General features: G+C 52.8%; 1 protein-coding gene across 1 annotated transcript; it reads left to right on the top strand.

Moving 5' to 3' along the window:
• Positions 1-679: 679 nt before the first annotated feature.
• On the top strand, positions 680-19,260 carry NOD1 (nucleotide binding oligomerization domain containing 1). The gene is made up of 11 exons (XM_087821241.1): positions 680-1,237; positions 1,759-1,933; positions 3,268-5,083; positions 7,885-7,968; positions 9,238-9,321; positions 10,395-10,478; positions 10,834-10,917; positions 11,788-11,871; positions 13,105-13,188; positions 16,965-17,048; positions 17,867-19,260. The coding sequence occupies exons 1-11, from the start codon at positions 1,034-1,036 to the stop codon at positions 17,937-17,939; spliced, it is 2,856 nt and encodes a 951-aa protein (XP_087677367.1). The 5' UTR covers positions 680-1,033; the 3' UTR covers positions 17,940-19,260.
• The last annotated feature ends 3,220 nt before the right edge of the window (positions 19,261-22,480 follow it).

Genomic DNA, 22,480 nt, shown 5'->3' with positions numbered 1-22,480 from the left:
TGCGCCCTGCTGCGATCCCCACACAACACAGGGCTTGACACTGGATCACAGGGGAAGGCTGCAGGAGACCTCGACGTCCTGGAGTCTCCCCAGGCCCCCTGCCTCGGTCCCATTGGTGACAGTGTTTTGTTGCATGACTGGCAGCTGGTGGAAGCTTTCAAGTTTGCCTTGGTGGCTCAGGCAGGCAGGGCCTGGCCAAGGAGGGTGCTACCATATAGCATCATCTTTGATTTTCTGTTTGGCACATGGGATTTCTCAGGTACAGGGCTTTAAAAGGGCAGAGTGGTGGGTAGGTTTTGCTCTTCCTTATAAAATAAAAACCAGGTAACAGAGCATCTGCAAAAACCTGCTTCTGCAGCTCAGGAGAGGGTTTGGGTGGTTACAGAGAAACATGCAATGATGGTAAAGGTACAGAAAATACAGGGGCCATTGACCCTTGAACAGCATGAGTTTGAACTGCACTGGTCCACTTAGATGTGGATTTTTCTCACTAAATACTGTAAATGTATTTTCCTTAGGATTTTCTTAATAACAATTTCTTTTTTCTAGCTTACTGTGTAAGAATACAGCATATAGTACGTATAACATACAAAATATGCGTTTATCGACTGTTTATGGTATTGGAAAGGCTTCTAGTCCCGGTTAACCTTCTTATGGAAAATAACCTACTTTTTCATCTCTAGTCTAGGATTGAGACACACTTTAAAATAATAATAATTTAAAAGTTTTGCTAAAACTAAAACAAAGGTTTATTTACCTCTGGTCACCTACCTTAGCAGTAGAACCCGAAAGCAGAAGCACTTAAGAAAGGACTTTGTCTTCAGTACATCTCAGATCCGCCTGCTCGAATAGACACATTCCAGGACCAGAGGGAGAGGGAGGGACCTTTTGGCCTTGGCCTTGTTGGTGACTCCATCTGTCTCTTCAGGGGCCGCACCAAGAGGCAGGGGCCCTGGATCCCGCTTGTCCTCTGCCAGGAAGACACATGCAGCCAGGATGACTCTGGGGCCAGCGGCCGCTTGCTGCTTTAACCATGGAGACACCAGGCCGCAGTGAGGTGGACATGATCCCATCAGAGCCTCTTCACTCCCACATTAAGTTGTTGAAAACCAACCGGGAACTTCTGGTTGCTCACATCCGCAACACTCAGTGTCTGGTGGACAACCTGCTGGAAAATGACTACTTCTCAGCCGAGGACGCGGAGATCGTGGGTGCCTGCCCCACGCAGCCTGACAAGGTGCAGGTGACAGGGACTGTCAGCAAGGGGGGCCTGGTAGCCAGAAGGGTTTCTGCGGAAGGCGCAGTAGCTCACTCTTGTAACTCCCCCGTGCGTTTTTTAATAATACAAAAAGTCTTCTTAAAGCTATAACTTATAGGGGCTCTGTTGTCCCCTTGCCGTGTGGCCCAGTGCACACCTCATATGCCTGAGGGGTGACTTTCTCCCCTCAGCACCGATTCCTGGAGAGCAGTAGTGTTAGAGAGAGAAAAGCAGACAGAAAATTCCAGAGGAGGGCGTGGCTCTAATTGTGAGTCTAACCTTATTTTTAGGCTCATGGAAGCCTCCTGGTTTCTTAGAGCTGTATGGGTGGCTTTCTAGCTAACGTGGCCCATTTCACAGATTCTAGGCCTTTGGTGCATAGCATCTCCCTCTGGCCAGGTGGACGTCAAGCTCCAGGCAGTAGTAAGACTCGGGGCCCTGCTGTGTGGGCCTTTCTGGTGGGAGCCATGCTCACACCCTCATGCTTGTGCCGTCACCAGGTCCGCAAAATTCTGGACCTGGTACAGAGCAAGGGCGAGGAGGTGTCCGAGTTCTTCCTCTACGTGCTCCAGCAACTCGCAGATGCTTACGTGGACCTCGGGCCGTGGCTGTCGGAGATCGGCTTCTGCCCTTCTGAGCTCATTCAGAGTAAAACTGTTGTCAACACTGACCCAGGTACAGGTCAGCCGGGGGGACAGCAGACCCTGGGGTTTGGAAATGCTGCAGCGAGTAGGCTCGAGGGGACAGGCAAGCTGGTGCACCACCGCCAGCCCTGCCTGCCTCCCCGTGCAGGCTGCAGGCCCGGGTGCTGGGTTCCTTTTAGAAAAGGAGAGCTGGTTCCTGCCGCCCAAGTGCAGCCCAGGGGACTGGCACTCAAGTGGCCGCATGCAGCTGGTCTGCTCTGTGCGGGGGCCTGTGGAATGTGGGAACGACCTCTGGCCTGACCTCTTCCTTCTTATTCTGACACATGCAGACATTCTCATGGTTGCACAAGTTCAAGGTTGCATTTTTCCCCCCTTTTAAACATCTTTCTGGATCTGATTCTAGGCATGATATTCTTCTGTGGCCCCCGACTGCTGGTCTTTATTTACAAAGCACCTGGGCACCCCTTTAGCTAACTGATTAGTTCAGTGGGGGTTAATGTGCCAGGGCAGTGGGCTTGATGCCGGGGCCTGGGACACCTTTTGTCTGGGGAAGGTCCACCTTCCTCCTGGCATGAGCCCTGTTTCAGAGCTCTGGATTGCTGAGAGAGGGGCGCCCATGTGGCATGTCACAGTGTCTGCTCCCCTGCCGGCAGGCATGAGGCTCCCTCTGGGGCACGTGTTAAACATCAGTGCTGCCCATGTGTCAGCCTGGACCAGGGCTGGTGTGCCCTTTTAGTGTAAGAGGCTGGTTTCATCTTCATTTACTCACTTGTGGTGATTCAGATGAGACCTTGCTCCTTTGTAATCCGGATTAACATCCAGTGCTGCATTTTATCACCCAAAGTCTTGGCATTCAGTTCTGAGACTATGTGGTGGGGTTTCCAGAACACTGTGATAAGCCATAGGAAGGTCAGGGCAATTTTGGCCTCAGCGATACAGGTTTCAATGTGGCCCAGCTTTAGATAGTTGACTGGGGCCCTGGGGATGGGGTGGGGCGGCAGGGCCCTGTGGCCTGGCCCTGGAGTGTGAGGGAGCTTCAGTTTCTAGCTGGAGTTCAACGACCACTTGTGCAGAGGAACAGGGAGCCTGTCTCAGACATTGATCCCAGTTGAAGCTGTCACCCTCTGGCCGGCTAAGTCTGAGGTCGAGCAGAGCTGTCAAGGCCCGAGGACCTGCAAATACTGGAGCTCTGGCTCTTCGAGAGTCCTCAGGGCCTGCACTTGAGGCGTCCTTGCCCTCAGGGTCCAGGTTGTGGGTTTGTCTGTGTGCTCGTTTCTCCTCCTGGGGCCTCCCTGGTTGATGCTGTTTGGTCTCTGCCTCTTTGACCCCTGGGACGCCTGTGCCCCTCGCACCCCACTCCTCCAGTGAGCAGGTACACCCAGAAGCTGCGACACCAGCTGGGCCGCAACTCCAAGTTCATCCTGTGCTACTCGCAGAAGGAGGAGGTGCTGCTGGAGGAGACGTACACAGACACCATCATGGAGCTGGTCAGCTTCAGCAACGAGAGCCTGGGCAACCTGGGCAGCCTGGCCTGCCTCCTGGACCACTCCACGGGCGTCCTCGACGAGCAGGGCGAGACCATCTTCGTGTTCGGCGACGCGGGTGTGGGCAAGTCCATGCTGCTGCAGCGGCTGCAGAGCCTCTGGGCCGCCGGCCTGCTGGACGCAGGGCTCAAGTTCTTCTTCCACTTCCGCTGCCGCATGTTCAGCTGCTTTAAGGACGGCGATGCGCTGAGCCTGCAGGACCTGCTCTTCAAGCACTGCTGCTACCCGGAGCAGGACCCCGAGGAGGTGTTCGCCTTCCTGCTGCGCTTCCCCCACACGGCCCTCTTCACCTTCGACGGCCTGGACGAGCTCCACTCGGACTTCGACCTGAGCCACGTGCCCGACACCTCGTCGCCCTGGGAGCCTGCCCACCCCCTGGTCCTGCTGGCCAACCTGCTCAGCGGGGTGCTGCTCAAGGGGGCCACCAAGCTGCTCACGGCCCGCACGGGCATCGAGATCCCGCGCCAGCTCCTTCGGAAGAAGGTGTTCCTGCGGGGCTTCTCCCCCAGCCACCTGCGGGCCTACACCCGGAGGATGTTCCCCGACCGGGCCGTGCAGGACCGCCTGCTGGACCAGCTGGAGGCCAACCCCAACCTCTGCAGCCTGTGTGCCGTCCCCCTCTTCTGCTGGATCATCTTCCGCTGCTTCCAGCATTTCCACGACGCCTTCGACAGCGCCCCGCAGCTGCCCGACTGCACCGTGACCCTGACCGACGTCTTCCTGTTGGTCACCGAGGTCCACCTCAACAGGACTCGGCCCACCAGCCTGGTGCAGAGGAACACGCGGAGCCAGGCAGAGACCTTCCGCGCCAGCCAGGCCACCCTGCGCTCGCTGGGGCAGGTGGCCCACTGGGGCATGGAGAAGAACCTGTTTGTCTTCAGCCAGGAGGAGGTGCGGGCCTCCGAGATGCAGGAGGCGGACCTGCAGCTGGGCTTCCTGCGGGCCGGGCCCGAGCCGGGCCTGGGAGGGGACCAGCAGTCCTATGAGTTTTTCCACATCACCCTGCAGGCCTTCTTCACCGCCTTCTTCCTCGTGGTGGACGGCAGCGTGGGCACTCGGGAGCTGCTCAAGTTCTTCCAGGAGTGGGTGCCTCCTGAGACGGCGTCCTGCTCTCCCCGCTTCCTCCCTTTCCAGTGCCTGGGCGACAGTGGCCTGGCAGGGGATGACCCCTTCAGGAACAACGATCACTTTCAGTTCACCAACCTCTTCCTGTGCGGGCTGCTGTCCGAAGCCAGACAGAAACTCCTGCGCCACCTGGTGCCAGCCGTGGCCCTGAAGAGGAAGCGCAAGGCCCTGCGGGCGCACCTGTTTGCCAGCCTGCGGACCTACCTGAAGAACCTGCCCCGCACTCAGTCTGGGGGCTTCAACCAGGTGCAGGCCATGCCCACCTTCATCTGGATGCTGCGCTGCATCTACGAGACGCAGAGCGAGAAGGTGGGGCAGCTGGCGGCCAAGGGCATCTGCGCCAACTACCTCAAGCTGACCTACTGCAACGTCCACTCGGCCGACTGCAGCGCCCTGTCCTTCGTCCTGCACCATTTCCGCAAGCGGCTCGCCCTCGATCTGGACAACAACAATCTCAATGACTACGGCGTGCGGGAACTGCAGCCCTGCTTCAGCTGCCTCACGGTCATCAGGTGAGGCCGCCGGGCACAGGGTGGGCCAGGCTGGGGGACCCCGGGCCTGGCATTGTCGAACGGGATCTCCTGGATCACCCTGGGAACCACCACCACTGGTCCTGGAACATCCAGACCCTCTCTCTCAGGGTGGCAGAGAGCAAGGTTCAGAGCTTCCAAGTCAGGCGGACCTGCATCAGCCCCAGCTGAATGTCCTTGAACAGGTTGCTTAACCTCTCTGAGCCTTAGTGTCCTCATGTGGAAAAGGAGATGCTCATATCCTAGCAATTACAGTACAGTTGACCCTTGAACAATGCCGGGGTTAGGGATGCTGACCCCCTCCCCCTCCAGGCCAAAATCCACGTGTAACTCTTGACTCCCCCAGACACTTAACTGCTAATGGCCTACCGTTGCCTGGAAGCCTTACTGAGAACATAAACAGTTGATCAATACAGGGTGGGGCAAAAGTAGGTTTATAGTAGTGAGTACTGGAAACACAGAGTTTATTCTTGTATTATTATTTATTAATTATTGTATTTTTTTGCCATACAACTATAAACCTACTTTTGCCCACCCCTGTATGTATTTTGTATGTTACATGTATTATATACTGTATTCTTACAATAAAGTAAGCTAGAGGGGAAAAAATGTTATTATGAAAATCATTATGGAGAGAAAATACGTATTTTTATGCATTCATGACATACTTTCCTCTTAATTTTTTCAATATTCTTAGGCTATACGGTTTGTGAGTTTTTTCAATTTTTTGAAAATGTCCAAAAAATTTTTCAATATATTTATTGAAAACAATCCACATATAAGCGAACCTGCACAGTTCAAACCCATGTTGTTCAAGAGTCAACTGTAAGAACAATTGGCATTTATTGAGAATGAGTGAAGCCACTACAGATATTACCTGATTCAGTCCCCCTAACACACCTCAGTAAATTCAGTAACAATTATAAATATTCAAACGGCCCTTGGCAGAAAAAAGCTTCCCCGCCCCCCCGATTTAGAGAAAAGAGAGGCCCTCGCTGCTTTTGCTCAGTGGTTAGAGAGTCGGCCTGCTAATTGAAGGGTCCTGGGTTCGATTCCAGCCAACGGCATGTACCCCAGTTGCAGGCCTGATCCCCAGCCCTGGTTGGGGCACGTGCGGGAGGCAGCCAATTGAAGTGTGTCTCTCTCACATTGATGTCTCTCTCCCTTCCACTGTCTCTGAAAAGCAATGGAAAAAATATCCTCGGTGAGGATTAGAATAAAAAGAGAGGCCAGTCGCTTTCTTCTATTAGCATTTCCTGTATACACCTTGTAAATCTCTGCACCGGGGTTTAGTTCTCTGTTACTGTGCTCCTGCATTTCTGGAGAGCAGAGGGGATTGGAGCTGTTGCTGGGTACCTGTTTTGTCGGTATCAGAGTACATACTGTGTGGAGACAGTTGGATATAGGGAGCCCAAGGCTGCCCTGGCCTGGGAATTGGGAGGCCTCGAGTCTTTTCTCTGCGCTCAGCCAGCACCTCCCTGTCTACAGCCTCAGGCAATCTTACACTCAGCACCTCCCTGTGCTCCTCTCATCAGATGAAAGCTCCACTCCAGTGTGGTGGTCCTGCCCCAGGCAGCTGTTCCCAAGTTTTCCTCCACACCCGTGAAGGGGAAAGCAGGAGGAAATGGGCCACTTCAGGGAAGCATTTTGAGCTCCCAGAGGGCATCTGTTAGGATTAATTTCGGCTGAGAGAGAAAACTCAAAATATTGGTAAATATTAGATAATTTACAAGTTACTTGTCTTGCACACAGAAGTCTAGAGGAGGGCAGTTCCGGGCTGCGACGTGCTTCCATGAGCCTCAGGAGCCCAGGCTTTCTTCTGCTTTGCTACCCTGCTGCCCTCACTACCTGACTTCTTCCTCTTGGCCCAAAATAGCTGCTCAAGCTCCAGCCATTCAGTCGACATTATAGCCACTAGGAGGAAGGAAAGGCAAAGAAGGACACTCCCATTGTTTGAAGAAGACTTCTCAGCTATTGCTAAGGAGTCTTCGGCTTAGATTTCATTGGGCAGAACTTGATCACATGTGCCCAGCTAAAAAACAGAGAACTGTTTCTAAGAAAGCATAGATATTGGGAGTGACTAGCAGCTTCGACCGCCCTGGGATAGCGGTGCACTGTGCATTCAACACTGCACTCCGGCACCAAGGTGGGTACCATTGGGGGAGGGGACCCGAGTGTCTGACCTGCTCATTTGGATGAAGCCTAAACATCAAGCTTTTGCCTGTTCAGCCTTTTACTGACTAAAAAGGTCAACTCCTGGGCCCAGTTTGGCCCATGGCTTGTGTTTGTAGATGAAGTTTTACTGGGACACAGCCACACCTATTTGTTTACGTATTGGCTCCTTCACATGGATGCCACTCACAGATGCAGGAGTCGGAGGTGGCTGTCCTCTCCTGTCCTTCATGTGTCCTCTGTAGTCTTGTCTTGAATCAGGGCTGTGCTGCAGCCTCACTGGACGGGTTGGTTCTGAATGGGTCTGTGGGCCCCGTGACAACCAGGCTCTTTAGGGGCTGTTTGGGTGACTGCTACAGCCATTCTCTCGGGGGCTTTATGGCTTTATGGATGGAGAAGTCCAAGACCTACAGGCTTCTGAATCCTTATGGAACAAATGTTTCCTCCCAGTGAGCAGCTGCGGAACCCCCTGGCCCCCCCATGTCAAGATGCTGACTGGGATCTTAATCTGGAAATGCCCATCACCTGCCATTTATCGAGCACTGACATTCAAGGCCTTGGAATGAGCTCCCATAATCCGATGTGTAACTTTCACTGCTGTTTTGTTTCAGACTCAGCGTGAACCAGATCACTGACAGTGGGGTCAGGGTGCTATATGAAGAGCTGACCAAGTACAGAATTCTGACGTTTTTAGGGTACGTATTTCTCAAGAACACTGCTAGCTACGTAGTAATAACATAGAGCAGCAGGAAATTGCCATTCACGTGCGTGATCTGATGGTTGAGACTGATGACCAAGGGCATCGGGAAGAGCACTGGACTGGGAGCCAGGAGTCCTGGGTTCTGCTTTGGGTTCAGCCAGCAGCCCACTCTTTGAGCAAGTTAGGAAGTCGTGCTGGGCCTCCGCCTCCTCACTTGTATCCTTGGAATCCTAATAATATAGGCCAGTGGCTTTATGAGTGGTGGCTGGGGGATGCAATGGGAGGGTATCTTGGATATGTTTTTTAAACAGTAGAATACTTTAATGTATTAGACTTCATTGCTATGGGTCCATGATCCCTCATCCAGAACCCTCGGGGCAAGACACGGATCAGAATTCAGTGTCCGTGCTATGTAGGAGTGAGTGACATGGTCAGCGGGGTCTAGGGCAATACCCCCTTTTTAAAGACTTTAACATTTCTGCAGTAAAATGTATGAATATTCAAGCCAGTTGGGATGAAGACCATGAATGGCTCCATATCAGTTGCCAAAGTAGTGATGAAAAACTTGGGGTTTTGAGAGCCCGGAACTCTGGGGTTTGAGATAAAAGACTGGGCGCCCGTCCAACCAGCCCCAAGGCCACTGTTGACTCCGTCAGCTGGAACCCGTTGGTCAGCTTCTTTGGGCCTAAGCTGAGGAGTGAAGCGATGGCAGCCCAGGAGGAGTTCTGTGTGACTGTGGAGCCCTTGAACCCTGTACAGTCCCCACTTTCCACTTCTTTGTGCAACTGTTGAATTGGCATCAAGTGGTAAAATGACGAAAAGGTAGACACTGAGAAGGTCCCAGTACTCGGAATCCCCTGGCCCCCCCATGTCAAGATGCTGACTGGGATCTTAATCTAGAAATACCCATCACCTGCCATTTATCGAGCACTGACATTCAAGGGCTTGGAATGAGCTCACATAATCCTCTTGATAACCTTGTCAGGGAGCTAGTATTCTTACCCTGGTATTATAGATGGAAAAACTGAGGCACAGAGATGTTAAGTAACCTGCCCCAGGTCATAAAGCTGGAAAGGGGCAGAGCGGCTTTGAACCCAGCCTGTGAGACCCCAGATCCATAAACTCTGGTCCCCACATGCCCTTTCTTTCCTCTTTCAACCCAGACTTTGGAAATCAGAAAGCAAGCACTCGGTTTTTTAAAAAAATGGGGGTCATTAAGACGACATTGGGAGTCATCAAGTTTTATGACTGCTTTCTCTTGAAGCTTATACAACAACCAGATCACCGATGTTGGAGCCAGGTACATCGCCAGAATCCTGGAGGAATGCAAAGGCCTCACACACCTTAAGTAAGTGGGGTGGGCATGGCAGGCTCTTTATTTAAAACAAATGTCACCATAAAGAGCTCTCACCTGAAACCACCTTCTACTTGCCAGGGGGTCTTATTGGTGCAATTAGGAGACCTGTGTGTGGAAGGTGAGCCAGCCACGTGCAGGATTTATGACCTGTGGCCGAGGCTCGGAGTTTGGACGGACCACCTACCGTTGGTGGGAGGAAAGCTTGGCATTTTGATTTCATTAATTAACAACAGGAAGAAAGGCCACAGCTGTCACCCTTTTTTGGAGGTCTTTCTCCCCTCAAGGGGGTTCCCCCTTGCCTTTGTCCCTCAGGCTTCTATAACAAAATACCACAAGCTGGGCTGCTTATAAACACCCAAAATTCATTTCTTACAGTTCTGGAGGCTGGGGAGCCCAAGATCAAAGTTTTGGCAGATTAGGTGTCTGGTGAGGGCCCTATTCCTGGTCCATGAGTGGGGCCTTGCTGTGACCTCACCTGGTGAAGAAGAGACGGGAGTTCTCTGGGGCCTCTTTTAAAAGCCATTAACCCTCATGACCTAATTACCTCCCAAAGGCCCCACCTCCTAATACCATCACCCTGGGGGTTAAGATTTGGAATATGGGTTTTGGGGAGGCCACAAACATTCAGATCATAGCACTCATCTAGTGGCAAGGAAGAGCGTGCCTGACCAAGGGCGACAGAGCACCAGGCTTGGAGGAGCCCCTGGAGCTGCCCTGGTGATGGGAACACTCACTTGACCATTTGCAGCTGAAGCGGGCACCTCCCTGGTCTGTCGATGGAAATGACTGACTCTCAGAGGTCGTTTAAAGACCCCCCCCCCCCCCCGGGACAGCTTGGGTCTCTTCCGTTTCTGCAGGTTGTTACCATCTCCTGGAGAGGAATCCTGACTGGTCTCCTCTGGGCACTGGGTCCTCCCCGGAGTGGGAGTGCAGGGCATAGCTGCTGTGGGTCTCAGGAGAAAGGCTGCACCTCCCAAGAGGGCCCAGAGGGCCCTGTGCTGGGGACGAGGGCGGCCCAGTCCCCTCGGAGCTGGAGGCTGACATGTGCACGGCTCTCTCTGCAGACTGGGGAAAAACAAAATAACCAGCGAGGGAGGAAAGTGCCTGGCCCTGGCTGTGAAGAACAGCAAGTCGATCTTTGAAATTGGGTGAGTGGAGACAACTGCACGCGTGTGTGTCACACACCCTGTTCCGTGTCCGTGAGCCCCTCCTGGTCTCGTGTATAAATATACCAAGAGGACCGCTGTGGGGGAGGCACAGAGCTTTCAACATGGAGGCCCTGGGGGCCCACTGGCCTCTGCATGGGAAACGCTCTTTATCCCGGCTCTTGCCTTTGAAGCTGAAACCCCGAGCAGCGCACTAAGGGGCTGGTGAGGAGCTGTCTCCAGGCCACAGCTCCAGGGACAGCAGAAGCGCCCACCTGCTGTTACAGTCCAGCGTGGCCACCGGCAGAGGGTGAGGGGCGGCGGGCACTCACTGGCACTGTCTTGCCTCTGCCCTCAGGATGTGGGGCAACCAGATCGGCGACGAGGGAGCAAAGGCCTTCGCGGAAGCTCTGCGGGACCACCCCAGCCTGACCAACCTCAGGTAGCCGCTGCCTCTGACACCCGCTGTCGCCAGGGCCAGCCTGTCACTCCCTGTGCCTCTTGGCTCAGCAGGGGAGGAGCCGAGGGGAAGAGGGTAGTTGGCTTTCCTAGCGAGAGATGAATTTGTGTGTGTGGGGTTTTTTTTTTTTAATGTTTTTATTGACATATAGGAGGCACAGAGTAAAGTACGTGACTCTTCCATGTTCAGTGTTCATAGGCACACACCAGTGTGACCGCCACCCAACTCAAGGCACAGGACACTGCCAGCCCCTCGGCCATCTCCCCGTGCCCCCCAGGGGTGGGAGGAATTCTTAAGTTCAGAGGGACACTGGGCAGCGGATTCCTGCCCCTTCCCCATTCTCAGGATGGTGCTGGGACAGAGGGGACCCTCCGTTTCTGCACACAGACCTGCTCCTCCAGCTGTCCTTTAGGCCTCTGGCCAAACCTCAGAGCCTCGGGTGGCCCCTAACTGCTCGTGTTCTTCCTGCCACTAGAAGAGAGTCTGAGGTGGGGGGCCATGGCGGAGACCCTTCCTTAGGAGAGCAGAGGAAACCTTTCCAGCTCATGAATGCCAGCTCCCTGGAGCAGAGCTGGCCAGGCCCCATCAGCCTCCAGTCTGCACCGTGACTGGTCTCCCCGATGTCCAGTGTCCCGGTCAGGCCCGTCCCTGATGAGCCTCGCGCCTGACCTCGCGCTCAGCGTGTGCTGGGGGGCAGCGGAGCCTCGGTGGCGGCCGCGGGCCGGGAACTGCTTCCTGCCCCGATAGCCCGGGCAGGGCCGCGCCCGCCGGCGGGAGGCTCCCTGCTGCTTTGGTTGCCAAAGCCCAAGCCCCATAGACTCACCCCCCGCCCCCATGTGTTTGCCTTCCTAGCCTCGCTTTCAACGGCATTTCTACAGGAGGAGGAAAGAGCCTGGCGCAGGCCCTGCAGCACAACTCGACTCTGAGAATATTCTGGTAATTACCAGCCCCGTGGAAAGGTTGGGTCTCAGGGTTTAGTCCAAAGACGGCGCACAGCGGGAATCTTAACTGAGAAGCTGCCTCTCAGTTGAAAAGGCTCCAGGCCTTTCCTCTAAGTCGGCCGATCATTTCCTGCTGAAGAGCAGAGCAGAGCATTCCCAGGAGCACAGACGCACAGAAGGGGCAGTGGGCCCGGGGGCCTGAGCTCGCGGCCTGAGCCTGGGCCAGCCTGGGCCTCAGGAAAACCACCTGCATTTTTAATTCTTTTCCCTTCAAAAAGTATTTTAACTTTTTTGAAAAGTACTATATGCTTTTCTGAAAACCAGGTAAGACACTGAGGCCTGTGAAAGTGAAAGTAGAAAGTGAAAGGACCTCCTTCCTTGTGTTTCCCAAATACCTTTTCTTCTAGCCTGAGTGTACATTCTAGCCTTCTAGCACTATATGTATTTTCAAATGTATACGTATATATATCCCCTTTCTTACAAAATAGAACAGCATTTTGCAAGTGGCTTTAAAAAATATCTTAACCACATAGCATCCATATTTTACATGTCCTTTTATGTCAGGGCTTCTCAGTCTCAACACTGTTGACATTTTGGTCCAAATCATTTTGTTGGGAGGGGCTGTCCTGTGCATTGAGGGATGCTTAGCAGAATCCCTGACTTGTACCCATTACAGAACAGTAGTCCCCCCAATGTGACAATAAGAAATGTCTCCAGACATTGGCACATGTCCCTTGGAGGTTGAGGACCAGTATTCTACATGAGTGATGTCAAACCCAGCACCTGCTGAGTACCGATGACACCAGGCATCATTCTCAGCGTTTACATGGACCCACTCACTCTCACAATCATCCTGTGAGGTCTGTACTATTACTGTCCGCATGTACCGGTGAGAAAACCGAGGCCGAGAGAAGGTGAACCATCCACCCGAGGTCGCCTGCTAGTGGGTGCTACGCACCCGGCATGTCTGGCTCCAGGGCACTTGAAACACCGTGCCTTCTGCCTCCGTCTTTATACGACCTCCTTCTCTAGGGGTGGCATACGTCCTCCCATTTGTCACCTCTGGAGCTCAGAGGCTGGGCTTGGAGCCTGGCTGTTTGCCGGGTTCTCAGCAAGTGATCAGCTGCATGAGCTGGGGACACCTGGGCTGGGATCCCGTTTCTGGGAACTCACTTAAAAATGTGTGCCAGGCAGGGCTCTCTGAGTAAACACCTCCTTTCCTTCTCAGGCTCACCAAAAATGAACTCGACGACGAAGTGGCAGAGAGCTTGGCAGAGATGTTGAAAGTCAACCAGACGCTGAAACATTTATGGTAACTCAGGGAACCTTGGAATTTCAGGCTGTGCTACTTTTTAAAAATTCTGATTTAAAATACACACGCCATACAATTTTCACCCTTTTAAAGTGTACAATTCAGTAATTTTTAGTATATTCACAAGGTTGTCAATCACTAATTCCAGCACAGTCTTACCTCCCCACCTCTGCAACCCCCCAATACCTGTGTGCATTAACAGTCATCCCCCAGTCCCAGACCACCACTAATCCACGTTCAGTGTCTATGGATTTGCCTGTTCTGGGCATTTCATAGACATGGAATCAAACAGCGTGTGACCTTTTGTCTCCGTGTTTTCACTAGTGTAAGTTTTCAGGTCCATCTACATCACAGCATGTATCAGTAATACTTCATAGCTCTTGACGGATGAGTGACATTCCACTGGGTGGACGTTCCACACTTTGCACGTCCATTCGTGAGTTGGTGGACGCTTGGGTTGCTTCTCCTTGACTGTTATAATGCCGCTGTGAACATTCATGCACGGGCTCGGGTGTGAACCTACATTTTCATCTCTCTCGGGTGTACACTTAGGAGTAGAGTTGCTGGGTCATGCGACCACTGCTAACTTTTGAGGAACTGCCAACCTGTTTTCCAAGGCGTTGCTCTACTTTTCGTTCCCACCACTAATGTAGGAGGCTTCCCAGTTCTCCAGATTCTCTCCCAGCACTTGCTATTGTCCTTCCTTTTGCCTCCTGCCATCCTAGTGGGTGTGGTTTTGGTTCTCACTTGTCCGATGACTCATCCTCTAGGGTCGATGACTCACCCGGTTGGGTGTCTTTCACGGTGCTGTTGACTGACTCATTGACTCGCCAGGTTGGGTGTCTTTCATGTTGCTCTTGGCCATTTGTGTATCTTTGGAGAGATGCCTTTACACCCTTTCTCATCTTTAAATTGGGTTGTTTGCCCTTTTATCGCTGAGCTCTTTATATATTCTGGGTACCAGACATTTATTAGGTACACGATTTGCAGATATTTCCTCTCTGTGGGGCTTTTCACTTTGTTTTTCCTCCCTTTTAACTTTTTAATGAAAGTTGTACATAAGGTTGGTCCTGCACCCTCTCAGTTGTTTCTTCCTTTCGTACTGGGCGAGACTGGGCTCTACACGGAAGGATCTTTCTATGGTCTCTGTCCAGCGATGCCACCGTGCTGGGGGCAGGCCCACGCAGACAGGCGCACCGTTAGCTTCCCCCCGCCGCGGCCCTTCAGCCGAGATGATGTACTTCTCCCTGTGAACCTGGGCGGCTCTGCCAGTCTGCTGCCCTCGCACGACCTGCCTCTGTCGCAGCTCTCCCGGAGGAGGGGACGTCTTCCCACGGGCGCGGGAGGTGCACTGAGACGCCTCCTGCGGTTCTTGCTCCGGTCAGCAGTCACAGGGGACTGAACTGCATTCTGACCGCTGGCTCTCCTGCCACGGCCACAAAAGGGAAGAGCCCACGGCCACACGCTGCTTCCGGTTTTTCACTTTCTTGATGGTGACTTTTGAAGCACCTAAGCGTTTGATTTTGAGGAAGTCCAGTTTATTTTTTTGTTTTGGCTGCTGCGCTTTAGGTACCTTACTAAGAAATCCTCCCCTCATCCAAGGGCACAAAGATTTCCACCTGAGTTTTCTGTTAAGCGTTACAGTTTTGCTCTTCTGTTTTGGCCTTTGATCCGTGTGGGGCTCACTTCTGTGCGTGGAAGGAGGCGTCAGGTGCAGCTTCATTCTTTTGCACGTGGGTAGCCAGTTGTCCCGGCACCACTTGTGGAAAAGACTATCTTCTCCTTTCGAATGGCCCTGGCACTTTTGCCAAAAAGCAACTGACCGTAAATGTCTGGGCTTCTTGGTTTATTTCTGGACTTTTGAGTCTAGTCCATTGATCCACGTGTATCCTCATGCCAGCGACACACTGTCCTGATTAGTGTAACTTTGTAGTTGGTTTTTAAATCAGAAAGTGTGAGTCTTCCAACTTTGTCCTTTGTTCTCAAGACTGTCTTGGCTATTTTGGGTCCCTTGCATTTCCATATGCATTTTAGATCACTATCAATTTCTGTGAAAACAGACTGTGCAACTTTTAGCTTGGTTGTTTATTTTTTTCCTGGCCTGTAGATTTTCTTTTATGCCCTTCCCCGGGTGCCAGGCCAGCCCTGCGGGAGAACAGAGCTGGCACAGGACTGGAGAGTGAGGCTGGGCTGCTGTGCCCAGTGAGGGCCGCCCCAGCGGGCATGTGCCTGAGCACTGCTGGGCTTTTCAGCTCTCTTCCTACCCAGCCTCCTGCCGTAACTGGGCTGGAGGCAGCTTACCCTGCTCCCAGCCAGGCCAGCAGGGCCAGCGTGAAGGAAGTGGCTAGAAAACAGCAGTTTTAACTGAACGCAGAACTCTGCCCACTTCCAGGTTCTGTTCTTTCTCCTTTTGCAAAAACGTGAAGTTACACTGTGAGCATGCTTACTAGGAGGTCACCACCTCTGGCCCTGAGCCTGGGGGTCCCAGCCTTTGGGAGATGTGGCTGGGAACACTGGGCAGTAATGCGTGACAAGAGCTCCCTTCCACTGGGCACCGTGGCACAGATCGTTGAGAACTGCTTCAAACACATGGTCCCGTTGAAACCTCACACACCCGGGGTGGGGAGGTTCTCTTACAGTTATTCCCATTTTACAGATCAGGCAACTGAGGCACAGATAGCTTACCTTTCTTTTTCTTCTTCTTTTTTTTTTAAAGGATTTATATCTTTACTGATTTCAGAGAAAGGAAAGGAGAGGGAGAGAGAGAGAGAGAAACATCAATGATGAGAGAGTCATTGTTCGAGCCCACAACCGGGGCATGTGCCCTGACTGGGAATCGAACCCCGATCGCCTGGATCCTAGGTCGACGCTCAACCGCTGAGCCACGCCTGGCCGGGCTAGCTTTGTTTCTTTAAGGATCTGTGTAGCTGAGAAATGGGGAGTGTGAGGGAAGCTTTAACACTGTGCTCTTCTGCCTCTTTTAGGGGTTGCCCTTTACCTTGAGGCCCTCAGGACCTTCCTGGTAGGGCTGCCTTGTTGGGTCAGTGCCCAGGACTTCTAAGGGTCAAGTTCTGCAGAGTGAGGGACGAGCCTGTGGTGAAGGGCAGACACATCACTGCCTTGAGCTGCGCCGAGTTCCTGGTGGGGAGCATTTCAGGGATTGCCGGGCTTCCCAGCCGTGTCTGGAGCCTTTGTTTCGATGGATCACTGCTGCCCAACATAATGGGGTTACCCTTAGGGGCCCCATTTTCGCTGCTTTCCCACTGGGACCATGCGTGGCCTCAGGAGGACGGCTTCTCCTCTCCCTCTCAGATGATGCGGAGGACTCGGTCCCATCTTAGAAGCCTCTGTCTCCCCCAAGGAAGAGAATGGCAGTTGGTCGCTACTTAACTTTAGAAACTGCCTTGCCTTTCCCTAAACACCTAGACGGAGACCTGGCTGCCTGGTCCCTGGTGTGTTTCTTAGTCTTTGTTGTGGCCTCCAGACATTTCTGACTGGGCTCCTCTGCAGTGACAAACGTCAGGCGCACACACAGCATGTTCACGTATTAAACTGTCTCCGTGGGAACACACAGATGTGTTGCTCACTATAAAAAATACAGGAAAATTAAACATTTGATCTAGACTGGATCTAGATAATCTTAGCCAGATTAAAAGTAAAGTGGATTCAGCCCCCCCCCCCATCTCTTACCCCACCATCCCATTAAAATGACCCCCGAGGAAGGGGCAGATTTAATCCAGTGCTGTGTGTTTGATCCAAACGATACGTTCTTCCAGGCTCATCCAGAACCTGATCACAGCCAAGGGGGTGGCCCAGCTGGCAGACGCACTACAGAGCAACACTGGCATCATGGAGATTTGGTGAGGCCCATCCCCCACTCGTGATGATGGCAGCGACTGTGGCTACATGCCGGGTACACTGGAGGGCAATTCCCATCCATTCCCAGCCCCCCTCACACCTGTGATCCCTTCCCTAGAAACACAGGGATTCTGCTGATTCTGTGGTTGGTCAGCAGTCATCACGCTCCATTGGAATAGCTTCCTGTGAGGCTGTCTCCTCCAGACTGCGAGCTCCTTGAGGGTAGGACGGGCGTCCTGGTCACTGCTGTGTCCCCAGGGACTAGTGCTGCATCTTCATTCGTTTGTTGAATAACCAAGTATTTGCGTGCCAGGCACTGTGTTGGCACTGAAAATCCAGCGGGGAACGAAATGGACCTGCCCTCATGGGTTTACCATCTAGTGAGGGTGATGCCCAGTAAAAAAATCATTCGAGTAATTATTTAGTTACAATTGTGAGGAGTTGCTATAAGGGGGAAGGCTAAGAAGGGAACCTAAGACAGGTGAGGCTTCAGGGAAGGTCTCCTTAAGGGGGTGGCATCGAAACTAAGCCACAGAAGGTGACTAGGAGGTAGCCCGCTGCGGTGGGAGGGCAAGTGTCCCAGGAGAGGGAACAGCATGTGCAAAAGCTCTGAGGCAGGAAGGCGCGTGATGGGCCCTGGGGCTCAGGCAGTGTGGGAGCGGGTCAGCAGGAGGCCGAGGACATGGGGAAATTAGGCCGTAAAAGATCTGTGTGTGATGCTGCGTAGCTGGGCGTTGCCCTAAAAGCAACGGGAAGTCATCGAAGCGTTGGGAGGATGTGATCAGATTTGCATTTTACTTGGTTTGTTTTCCCCCAACAGCCTAAATGGAAACTTGATCAAGCCGGAGGAGGCCAAAGGCTTTGAGGATGAGAAGCGGCTTGTCTGTTTCTGAGAGGATGCTGTCCTGTCCCTGGGTCTTGGTCCTGGGAGGCGCTCTGGCGGCAGCTGCCGCTCTGCAGTCACCTCGTCTTAGATGTCGCCTTGAGAGGGCTCTGCTGAGCTGTGACTGCCGGGAGCCACTGCCTTCACACACTCTGATGGGGAAACTCCTGCACGGCTGTTACAGATTGGCAGGGGACAGTGGGCTTTGTGAGCCATTTTGGTAACTGGGAACATACTATGAAGAGACGTGGATGCATATCCGTCATTATTTTAACCCGAATGAGGAATGACTTTGAATTCATACGCCGCCTGCCCTGAGGACCGGGGGGCGCAAGCGAGCACTGTCATCTGTCTTCATCGAGTAGCCGAGGACGTGGCGCAGAGTTGGTGCCGAGTTTCCTGGAGAAAAGCTGCCCACGAACAAGAAGTGTTTCGCTTTTGTTTTAGTCCTGGGGTCTCACTGCCAACCAAGACCACTGGTTGCGCTCTTGGCAGGTCTGAGAGAGAGCGCGATGCCTTCGTAACGCTGGGTTTCCAGTCGGGGCTTTCGCAGGGCTAGAGACCGACAGTGGGCCAGGCTGCTGTGCCCTCCAGCAGGAACGGGGCCTGGCATCCGCGCAGCAGCTCCTCCCCCCTGCCCTCCGGAGGAAGCCTCCTCCTGCCCGAGTGCTTGTGAGGGTGACTGCGTTGGAGCCAAGAGTCAGGCAGCTGCTGAGGGCCCTCAAGCAGAGCATGTGACACCGACCACCATGCGGGCACATGGTGGGGTGGAGAACAGATGCCTTGTTCTTTTTCCAGTTCATTTGTTTAGAAATACACGCTATTTCTCATTGCACGAGTCTGGGACGTTTTGAAGGGACTGAGTCTGGTAAGATCGCTACGTTTCCTGAGCTCCATGCCGACGCCCTTCAGAGTGCGCTGGGTGGGCCATGGGGTGACGTGTGGGGATAGCCTGATAGAGGGTCAGAGGCATCATCATTTTGATTCTTCATAAGACTCTCCACTACCAAGGAACAAAAAAAAAAGTAGAGGAAGCAACTGAGGCCTCCCCTTCTGACCACCAAGTCCAAATAGGTGCCTACTCAGAGGAAGTAACTTGAGGCGGGGTGGCTGGGCCAGGATATGCTGGCATGGGCTGAATTTCGCCACCCTCCCCACTGTGCCCTGAGAGGCCCTGGCAGCCCAGGCTTGACGTCCACTACCTTCCTTGGCTGTGGGCTGAGTGGAGGACCCAGGTGGACCGGTCACCCACTGTGGCAAGAGGCGCTGAGCTGATCGAGGTCTAACATGAGAGGGCAAGGGGGAGGGGCCCTCCAACAGTACCTTTGAGTTCTCAGAGGTGCAGCCTGCTTGGTACAGCAGCCCAGTTAGGAAGGGTGCAGTTCTAGAAGTTTCCCTGAAAGTTATGGGGAAACTCCTGTAGTCATTCAGCCACAGGGTGGCCATCCCCGCAGGCACTGCTTCGGTGGTTCCTAACACGCCCCCCCCCCCCCCCCCGCGCCCCCTCAGATCTGCATATTCACATAACAGTCACCCCAAGACAGCAACTCTCTCCCTACTGGACAATCTGGGCAGCAGATATGCCCAGAAAGCACAGAGGAGTGCATGGGAGCTGGAGGCCAAGGGTGCCTCGGGCAGACTTCGGACACAACCAAAGAACCACGTCTCTCAGCCCACAAACCCATATTTGATTAAACCACTAACTCTAAACTTTTGAGTCTAAAATTTCCTAAGAAACCACCACAGATGACTGCTTTTAGAGACTATCGAAACGTGTGGTGTTGCCTTAACTTCTATTTGGAAATACGATGGTCTCCTAGATGGTGAATGAAGGGTTTTTCTATTTCTCTTATAAAGGTGAAATTGGGCCCCTAACTTGGCTGGAAAGCATCTCCATTCCTCACAGGTGAGCTTCCAGGCAGAGACGTGGGGATGCTTCCTCATCAAGAAAAAGGCAGCTGAGCCCAGCTAGAGTGGCTCAGCCGGCTGAGCGTCATCCTGTGCACCGAAGGGTGGCCGGTTTGACTCCCGGTCAGGGCACACGCCTGAGTTGCAGGTTTGGTCGGGATGCCTGCGGAAGGCAACTGATCAGCGTTTCTCTCTAAGCATGTCCTTGGGTGAGGTTTAAAAACAGGAGAAAAAGGCAATTGGGAAAAATTCCATGAACTTGGGATCAAACTATTTCTTTTCACAGGACGTCTCGGTTGGTTGAGAAAGAAACCACGGCTCCCATGTTTCAGACCTGCATTTCTGGCACATTCATGTTGATGGTGAACTTACTGAAAAAGCCACGTGAAGCCTCCACGTGGCTTTGGGCCGGAATCTCAGTTTCCTTCTTGGGAAACGGGAATGCGAGAGCACCGACCCATAGGGCGGTCTGAAGATGAAATGAACTGATGTGTGGGAAGCAGTTAGCACAGCGCCTAGCACAGTACACGCTGGTTATTATTAAACCAGTGTTTCTTATTTCTGCTCACCGTGGAACCCCTGGGTGGTTCTCATCTCCCTCTTAGGCTCAGGGAACTTCTCAACAAGGTCAAACATGGGGCTGGAAGTTCTCAAAGTCAAGTCCAAAAATGTTCAACATCGAGCTTCCTGCAATATCCTGGGAGCTTTGCCAGTGAAAAGCACAGGCGTTAGTTTCCATCATCATTACCAAGAGCCCTACTGTGTGTCACTCACTGAACGGGAGGCGCACCCACGGCCTCACGGCCCAGCAGGGAGCCGGCACAGCACACAAAGCCAGGCCCAGGAGCCTTGGCCAGGTGCCTTCTCAGCTCCTGAACTGGGAAAGAGTCCTTGGCTCACTGATATTTTGGTCTATCTCCAGGTATGGCACACACCTACTTCCAGTAACTAATCACTTAAACAACAACACAACCAACCAACCTTGCCCTGGAGCGGAAAGGCAGAACCATGACCATTACCCCAGGTCCATAGAGGGGAATCTTCTTAAAAGTGGAACTAGCTCCTGAGGAGGCCAAGGCCCAAGTTACCACACAGGTGGGCTCCTGGCAGAGCTTCTCTCAGCCTTAAAACAGCAAGCTGCACCCAAGACCAGCTTAAAACTTTAGAGGCACTAAGCACTGAAAAGGTCATGGGCCCCCAATGATCTGCAATCAAAATATAAACAGTAGTAAATTATAAAATAAGTGCCAGGATGTTAAGCAAGTTTGTTTTTTCCCATGACAACTGTTCCTTTTTGGGGGCCATAACAAATATCTAAATATCTCAAAACTTCCTTCGTGATTTTTTTCCCTCTGTCTCAGTGCTTCTATCTTAATTTTGGCATGTCATCGTCCCATGTTTTGCCTTAAGGCATGTTTTCCCCTTTTTACTGTGGTAAAACACATAACATAGAACCACCATAACATGTCTAAGCGTACAGTTCCACGGTGTTAAATGCATTCACAGCGTTGCACAACCATCACCACCGCCCAGCTCCAGAACTCTTTTTCTCTTGTGAGGCTGAAACTCTGTCCCCGTTAAGTCAGTCCCCCTTCCCCAGCGCTGGCAGCAGCCCTTCTGCTCTCTCTGTGACTCTGGCTACTCTCAGTACCCCATACACGTGGACTCTTGCTGTATTTACTTGTGCCTGGTTTGGTTGTCTTTCAACCTACCTGAGCCCATACAGTTTAGGGGTGTTAACGCGTGGTCTGGAAGCAAGTGGGGTTAGGGAGCAGTGTCTCCCCTGATAGGAGTAACGCTCCTGCCCTGGACCCTCACCCTAGCCGGTGTTCAGACACCGCCCCCCCCCCACGCAGATTACAGCCACGACTCTGGCTAAGACTGGCGCTGGCAGTAACCCCAGCTGAGCTGCAGGAAGAATGAGGGACCCGTAAGCTGGCATCTCTGAAAGCGATACGGTGCCAGAACCACTTAGTACCGGTGTCGGTATCTACAAAACAAGCACTCCTTGATTTAAAGGTGTATATATGTGTGGACATGCCCTTGCTTTGCCTAAACAAACCCAGTCAGACAGAACCCGTCCACTCTCCCTGGGTCAGATGGCAACGTCTTCCCAGCAACCCTGTGAAGCAGGAATGATCTCACGCATGAGGAAACAGAACTAGCGAGCATGGATACGTATCGTGTATAAAAATGGAACCAAAAAAGGGCAAAACCCTTCAGGAAAGGGATTTTGGCAAATGTAGAAAGTTCACGGTATCGAAGACTCTGAGCTCCCTTAGTTCAGTTTCCTGCCTCTACCAGTGAGGAAACTGGTGTTGGAGCAAACGCAGGCCCAAAGTCACACACGCTGTTACAGGCAGAGCAAGAACCAGGACATCTCCCTGTTCTGATAAGAGCATGTGACCTTCAGTTCATTCTGCAACCGACCTTCCTGCCTCATCTCTTACACCTGGTCCCAAGCCACTAGGGCGGGTTAAACAAATGGCCTCTCTCCCTGAGGACACATGTAGGGTCTCTTGAGTGTCCCCAGGACTCTCCAGGAGGCCTGATATTTAAGCCTATGTCCATGGTGCTAAAAGTGACAGGACTCAGGAGTCACATTTACAAGCCTTGTCTGAGTCGCAAGGACAGGAACACCCT

Source organism: Miniopterus natalensis, chromosome 10 (assembly GCF_054644295.1).
Source record: "Miniopterus natalensis isolate mMinNat1 chromosome 10, mMinNat1.hap1, whole genome shotgun sequence".
Classification (NCBI taxonomy): domain Eukaryota; kingdom Metazoa; phylum Chordata; class Mammalia; order Chiroptera; family Miniopteridae; genus Miniopterus; species Miniopterus natalensis.
Note: the sequence above shows the minus strand (reverse complement) of the source record. Positions and strands in the feature narration are given on the sequence as shown.

Bases quoted from the DNA above. Each gene is read 5' to 3' on its own strand.
- NOD1 (XM_087821241.1), top strand. From the start codon at position 1,034: ATGGAGACACCAGGCCGCAGTGAGGTGGACATGATCCCATCAGAGCCT. The intron at 10,479-10,833 runs GTGAGTGGAGAC...CTCTGCCCTCAG, and splicing joins AAGTCGATCTTTGAAATTGG to GATGTGGGGCAACCAGATCG. The intron at 13,189-16,964 runs GTAACTCAGGGA...ACGTTCTTCCAG, and splicing joins CAGACGCTGAAACATTTATG to GCTCATCCAGAACCTGATCA.